General features: G+C 38.2%; 1 protein-coding gene across 1 annotated transcript; it reads right to left on the reverse strand.

The window, feature by feature from the left end:
* Positions 1–998: 998 nt before the first annotated feature.
* On the reverse strand, positions 999–7,081 carry LOC114923729 (keratin, type II cytoskeletal 80-like; the record flags this gene model as incomplete). Its single annotated transcript, XM_029287072.1, has 4 exons — positions 999–1,223; positions 2,882–3,007; positions 3,586–3,753; positions 6,986–7,081. Coding segments are annotated over 4 exons (615 nt in total), but the record flags the coding sequence as incomplete, so codon positions are not given.
* Positions 7,082–7,819: the final 738 nt, after the last annotated feature.

Here is a 7,819-nt window from a genome sequence, read left to right on the forward strand (position 1 = left end):
ATGAGGTACCACTCATCATCTTCAGGCTGGGGTCTTCGGCTTTTTGCTCGCACAGGCACGAAGCTGAAGACCCCAGCCTGAAGATGACGAGTGGGACCTCGTCGAAACGTCACCAAGATACTCTCAATCTTACACGGGAAAAGACCCAAATATGCCAAGACCTGCATACCTGTACCCGTGAAAATCTATGAAAACATATATATATATATATATATATATATATATATATATATATATATATATATATATATATATATATATATATATATATATATATATATATATATATATATATATATATATATATATATATATATATATATATATATATATATATATATATATATATATATATATATATATATCAAAAAGAGTATGGTCACAGCTTTTTTGACTAACAAATTTTATTAAATTTTATCATTTGAGCTACAGCTGTAGAACTTAAGATTTTTAATAAAAAATGTTATTTGGAAAAAGTGCTACCAGACTTCTGATGTAGTGATCAAGGATTTTAGGATTCAGAACATTAACTGCATACAGTGTCAGTATCTAATGCTAGAACATGCTGGAGCTAGCATGTTAATTCTTCAGGCAGATGTGGCTAATTCTACATTGTAGTGTCTGTATCAAAGAAACTGTATAGCTTTCTCAGAACAGAAAGTATTACAAACCTGCTGAATGTTTCAGTTTTCCTACTCAAAATCTGAATCTGATGTTTTTAAATGCAAAGTTGCATTCTGAATATTTTTTCTTTAGATTTTGACATTCAAGCACCATAAAACGGTTGGTATTTCCTGGTTTCTTTTATTTTGATGTTGAAAAGAACTTTCTGATATGACATGCCGTAGGCATCGGATGCTTGAATCCTGCAATAATTTCTGAAAGAAATTCAATCTCCCAGGAGAATTTTGAACAGATACAATATATTGGAGGCAAGTTAATCTAAACTCTACTTTCCTTTCAGTCTATATATACTCAGAAGCTTCAAATAAACAATCTTACCTGATTTCTTCTCCTTCTACTAGTTTCCTGTAAGTGAGAATCTCAATGTCCAAAGCCAGCTTGGTATTCATCAGCTCTTGATACTCCTTAACCAGCTGAGCCAAGTCTTGCCTGGCATTATACAGGGCATCTTCCAATTTTGCCAGTTTTGCTTTGGCATCCTTTAGGGATGCTTCTCCTTGTAGACCAACATCTTTGATGTTATCCTCTAAATGTAGACACTGAGTACACAGAAGATCACAAGTAAGGGAAAGAAGCTTGGTGATCTCTCAAGCCCCCTATTTCCCTTCTTCCTTCCCTTTTGAAATAAATAAACTGGGAAGGACACAAAAATGTCTTTACTCCTGCATGTCAGTACTTTTCAATAGCAGATATAAATTGTGGCATGTCTCCAAGCACACAGGCAAACATAGAGATATGCCTGCTCGTGTATCTTCACCAGCTCATTGCCATCACTTGTAATTTTCCTTTATTACCCCATAAACTTTAATGTACAGGGATAGTTTGGTTGTTGCTATTAGCTTGGATAACCATCAAATGTGAATACTTCTAAACCATACAGGAAAAGGAAAAGCATACATAATTATATTTCTTAATCAGATACTACATCAACCACACCAAGTAAATTAATACAGCTGAGTGGGCAAATATGGCCAGATGACCTTCCTGGACTTAAATTCTCCAATTGTAGTTTTTTATTCCTTTGCTCTTTAAAATATAAGTTTTCAAAATTTCTGTCCTAAATGCTGACATTCCTGTAGACTAGGGGTAGGCAACCTTGGCTCTTTTATGACTAGTGGACTTCAACTTCCAGAATTCCTGAGCCAGCCAGGAATTCTGGGAGTTGAAGTCCATGAGTAATAAAAGAGCCAAGGCTGCCTACCCCTGCTGTAGACCATCTCTCCCAGCTTGGTATCTGCCAGATGTGCTGGGCCACATTTCTCTTCAGCTCTAGCACATCTGGCTGGGGATGATGGAAACTCATAGTTAATCACATGTGGTGGCTCCCAGACTGAGAAGTAAATTTACTAAGGCAACAACATGGTACTTACTGTATCATGGCACCTCAATATGCATAATGAGATCCATACAAACCCAAATTAAACATACCTATACCTATTTATACCTATTCCTATACCTATTTATTTATACGTATTTCTTAACCATCCATCTCCTTCAGATATAGTTATACTTATACACATATGTGTGTACACATACATACTCTTATGAGAGCCAGTTTGGTCTAGTGCCAGGGTAGGCAACCTTGGCTCTTTTATGACTCCTGGACTTCAACTCCCAGAATTCCTGAGCCAGCCATGCTGAGAGGAAAGGGAGAGGTTGCCAAGCTGAGCCATGCTGGCTCAGGAATTCTGGGAATTGAAGTCCATGAGTCATAAAAGAGCCAAGGTTGTCTACCCCTGGTCTAGTGGTTAAGGCATCAGACTAGAGGCCAGGAGACTCTTATTTCCAGTCCCGCCTTAGGCACAAAGCCAGCTAGATGATCTTGGGCCAGCCACTCACTCTCAGCCCTAGGAAGAAGGCAAGAGTAAGTCACTTCCAAGATCTTGGCCAGAAAATTACAGGGACTAAGTCAGGCAGTTGCCGGGAATCAACACTGACTAGAAGGAAATAAAAAAAAACCCCAAATAAATATATTCTCATGTGATTACACTTTCATGTTCTTGCATGAAGACTTTCAAAATGAGATGAAATAACCAGAACCTCATATAATGTATAACATGATGGGAATTTAGTCATATTTATTTTATTTTTAGGAGTTTTTTTTATATCTATCCTATTGCCAAGAGCATAGGTTTCATTTGCATATTCCTATGGGGAGGATTGTGTTTTTGCAATCTTCTACCAGTCATATTCTTACCTGGCTTTTCAGACAGGTAATGCAAGACCTCAATTTTTGGATCTGTATATTTAACTCAGCAATCATTCTCCGGTCGTTAAGGAGATGGTCCCCATACTTAGCACATAACACTTCTCTTTCATTCAGCTGGAGGCGAGAATTAAAAGAATATTACACACTGTAATGCTTTCTTCCCCCCTTCCTCTCGCAACATCCACAGTATGGAATATAAAGCCGCCACCACCACCCCAAACCATTATTTTGTGATCTACAAGGACCATATTCACTAAAGCAAATCTCTCTGCCTCAAACATCTGGAGCTTTAGACTCAACATGCCCAGATCATATACAGTAACATTAGATTTGTGACTAAAAGAGTATAATAAAATGCTTTATATCTGAATATTAATTTATTTCTGCTTTCTCATCAGCATTCATTATGAATTCTCTTATTTTCTTCTCCGTCCTCGTTCTTTGCCTCATTACTGTGTTGGATCCAGAGATTTTTTTTATACCAGATTTTATTTCTTTCTTGACCTTGCTGAATCTCATTGCCATATTTTCTGTCAGCCTCCATTTTCTATTTCTTCGTGCCATGCTTTTAGGTTCAGTTAGGCATGGAGGTCTGTGGCAAAACCAAATGTCTGTTCATTATTTTCCTTTCATTACAACTGAGGTTCCCAAGAAGCACTTTGGGAATTTTTTAATGATACATGAATGTATACCTTGGATCGGGTGAGTGCCTCCAACTCTTCCCAGCTTTTCATAGCCAAATCTTCATACTGAGCTCTCACATCCTCCACAATCTGGTGGGGGTCAGGAATGTATCTGTTGTTGTCAATCCCCAGGACAACTGAAATATCTTTAACCTGGGACATCACTTCGTCAAGCTCCTAGAATCAAAAGGACGTGGGCTGAGATTAATATGTAAATCATACATTAGGTTTACAGAAAGGACAATATCTATGTTTATTGGTGATTGGGAACCCCTTATTTCTGCATAAAAATGAAGTTATGACTTATGTTTTTGCAAGACCGCCTCCTACCAAACACCTCCCTTCGACCAGTCCGCTCCCACAGAGAGGGCCTCCTTAGGGTGCCGACGGCCAGATAATGCCGGCTGGCGACCCCCAGGGGGAGAGCCTTCTCTGTGGCAGCTCCTGCCCTCTGGAATGACCTACCCCCCAACCTACGTACAGTTGCGAAGCTGCGCCTTTTTCACCGAGCCCTGAAAGCCCATCTATTCCGTGCGGCCGGCCTGGCGTAGTTTGATTATGTTTTAGTGGGGGTTTTGTATGGGGTATTTTTAGAACAGGCCTGTTATTTAATTTGATTTTAGAACAGAAACTTGCGTATATTTATCATGGTTTTTATTATCGCCTGTTCACCGCCCTGAGTCCCGTAAGGGAGATAGGGCGGTATATAAATTCAATAAATAATAATAATAATAATAATAATAATAATAATAATAATAATAATAATAATAATAATAATAATAATAATAATAATAATAATAATAATGTTTTTGAGGCAAGGCTTAGACAGGATAGATTATAGACAGAAGGGAGTCATTATGTAATGTTATAGAGAAAGATTAAAATATAATTGTACTTTTAACTGCTGTGATGAAGATCAGAGGACATTTCTTTGTACCTTTATAATCTTTTTTAATGTCTTTCTATTTTTTCTACCACTTTTTTCATATTGCAGTTTTAGCTCTTTCCGTTATTTATCCTTTTTTTGTTTTCTCTGTTCTAGTTTAATTTGTAGTCTGATTATTGCTGTTAAGATTTTCAATATCAGTTACATAAAAAAGCAGTGGAAGTTGATTGGAGAACATGCAGGTAGAATTCTCTGTATGAAGAGAACAGAACTGTACATCTTAATGTTTAATTTGATTGTGTAATGGAAAGCTGAGTTCAAAACATTTTCACCACATACTCTAAAACAAGGCTTGGAGAAAAAGCCACATTTTCTTGACCCATTTAAATGAGCTCAAACCTAATTAACTGTTAAACAAATCCCTGTTCCATAGGGCAGGCAATGTACAGGAGGTCTGCTTCCTGGACCACCATTAGATGACACTATTTACCGTAACTGATAGGACCTGAAGCATTGAACAAGATGAATAGAAACTATAGGAGATAGTTCCTTAGATAGCTAGGTTCTATAAGATGAAGGTCTTTACAGATGACAATCATCACCTTGAATTGCACCTAGAAACCACCTGATAATCAATACAGCTCACAAAGCAAAGATGTTCCATGAGTAATGGCATGTCTGCAACTTCCCATGCCACCCCATTCTAATCAGCTGCAGTTTCTAAATAGTTTTCAAAACGTAGCCCAATGTAGCGCCCATTGCAATAGTATAAATATGTGATGACCAAGGAGTGGGTTACTACCTGAGGGGTCTCCTGTCCCAGGAACAAGTGCAACAGGTAATAGCTTTCCTGGCCAAAATTATCACCTGTTCCTTGAGGGTCACTGAGAATCCAATTAACATGCCTTGAAAATCTGGGACTCTTGTTTACCCAGCTGTGCTGCCTTTTGAACATGTCCTCTGATATTGAAAACAGATTTTATCAATAAAAGTCCAAAAAGTTAGACTTTGTTATAAAGAGCAAAGAATCTCAGGATGCTGAGATCTATGTGATGTAATTAAGGAAGATACAAACTGACCAAAGATAGGTATATATGGGTTAGGATGGCAGAGAGATTATTTTTTCTTTCTGACTGATGGTATTTATTCCCCCCCCCCAAACATTGGTTTTTGCTACAACTAGAGACAAAACAATAATTGCTAACCTCACTGAATTGGAAAGTGGCCTAAATGGGGGAAAAAAAATCAGCACCATGGGAATATCAAGATCCCTTTGAAGTCCTTATGATACTCTGGTGTAAGTATCATATACAAACAAAGAACTGGTTACAACAAGAAAGGAGAGCAAACTACCTCTGCCAGTAGTGCTTTTAATTCTAGCAACTGAATTGGGTAAGAATAATGAAACCCTTTAATGCAACATAAAATGGAAAAAAAAGAAGGGTTAGAAGCTAGCATAGAAGGCAGCCCATGTGTACTTCTTAGACAAGCAATCAACCAGCCCACCTGCAACTTTTCCCCTTTATTGGATTTAATACAATAAAGCTTAAGTTATTGGAAATGAGCTCAGAGGCCAAAGCAGAGTAGGTGAACCATTCTTAACAGAGATAAGAAGGCTGTAAAGATGGGGGATTTCATAATGGCTTGTTTTAAGAAACGGATCCTCAAGGCCAGACATGTCAAACTCGCGAAGTCACGTGACGTTGTGCAACGTATCGGGACGGTTTTGCCATTGCCAGCAATGGGGTGGGCACAGCTTCCGGATGATGCATCCGGCCCGTGGGCCGGCAGTTTGACACCCCTGCTCAAGGCTATGAGAAAGAAGAATTCCAGTCTGATTATGTATATATATCTAGAACAGTGAAGGTGAGAGAGGCTGAGTGAGTACCAGGGGGGTTCCTTACTGAACCAGGTGGAAATAATTAGGTCTCAAACACCAAGGAGGTGTAACAGATGTAATTGCACACTAGTTGTACTCAGGAATGCCTGTGATTGACACAGATTACTGGTTTTTGCTTCTTAGGTGCCACCATAACTACTCCATGTAGGTTAGAATTAAGTTAAGATGTGTGTACAAGATATTGCAGGTTACAATTGATCTGGCATGTGATGAAGCTCATGATTAGCAGAAAGGAGGACAGCAATCCAGTGCAAAAATAATAAAAGAGTGGGAATTGATTCACTTTGCACATGCTCCAAGGCACGAAGCAGGTATGCAGGTATGCAAGTTTTCAAATCCATCGCTGAATATCTGTATAATTGCCATTATATACTTTGTTTTCCTCTTATTTCAGCAAACTTTCCAAGCTTCAGATTTGGTTCAAATATTTATTGTAAGGTGCTTGTGGCAGTATAAGAAAGGGAGGGGATAAAATCAGAAAAAAAAGTACATCTGCTGTTTAATTTCCCAATGTAGGTCAGTTCCACCTATTTTTAAGGCTAATGTTGCTTGCATCTAGTAATACAAGCAGCATCAGTATGCAAACATATCTCTTTCCCTCTTTCCCTCTCTTTCTTTCTTACCTGCTCATGGACAATACTCATTAATTCCACCCAAGAATGAAGTCCACTTAGTTTCGTTTCCAGTTCTGTTTTGTGGAGAAAGCCATTGTCCAGGTCCTGTAGATTAATGAAGGCCAGAGAAAAAGAATTTGCAACTTTTCACTTTAATTGGAACTTTTGGCATAAAATTCAGTCTCAAGTGAAAGGAGGAGAGACTGTTCTTTGCAGGATTAGCATTTTGCCATTGCCATTTGAAAATAGCAATAATAAGTCAGAAAATTTTATTTTAATTGGGAAAAATCTTTGTCAACAGAATTTCTCTGAGATATCTCACCAGTATGCTTGTTTTCCTCATTGGTAACATGAGTCTTCTCCTTCTGTAATTGCCATTTTGAAATTCAGGTGACATAAACCATGTTCTTGACTTATTATCGTAATTGGAATTCTGGTTGTAAGTCATACCAGTCATTAATGGGGGGTCATCACATGACCAACCTGATTTTATAAAAAATTTTTGCCGCAGTTGTTAAACAAACCTGCAGTTATTAAACAAACCAGCATTTTTTTGCTAAAAACTAGAAGTTAAATGCCATAAATTGTAGTCATGTGACCACGGGACCCTGCAAACAGCCATAAATGCGGGCCGGTTGCTAATCACCCAAAATGCAATCACATGACTGTCAGAACTTCAAATGTGAATAGCTCTTTTGGGTCTGTTGGAACGTCATCACTAAGCAACTGATCATAACAAGTCAAATACCATCTATACCAGGGGTAGGCAACCTTGGCTCTTTTATGACTCGTGGTCTTCAACTCCCAGAATTCCTGCGCCAGCATGGCTCAGCTTGGAAATTC

Source organism: Protobothrops mucrosquamatus, unplaced genomic scaffold, assembly GCF_001527695.2.
Source record: "Protobothrops mucrosquamatus isolate PMUCROS unplaced genomic scaffold, P.Mucros_1.0 scaffold9420, whole genome shotgun sequence".
NCBI lineage: Eukaryota > Metazoa > Chordata > Lepidosauria > Squamata > Viperidae > Protobothrops > Protobothrops mucrosquamatus.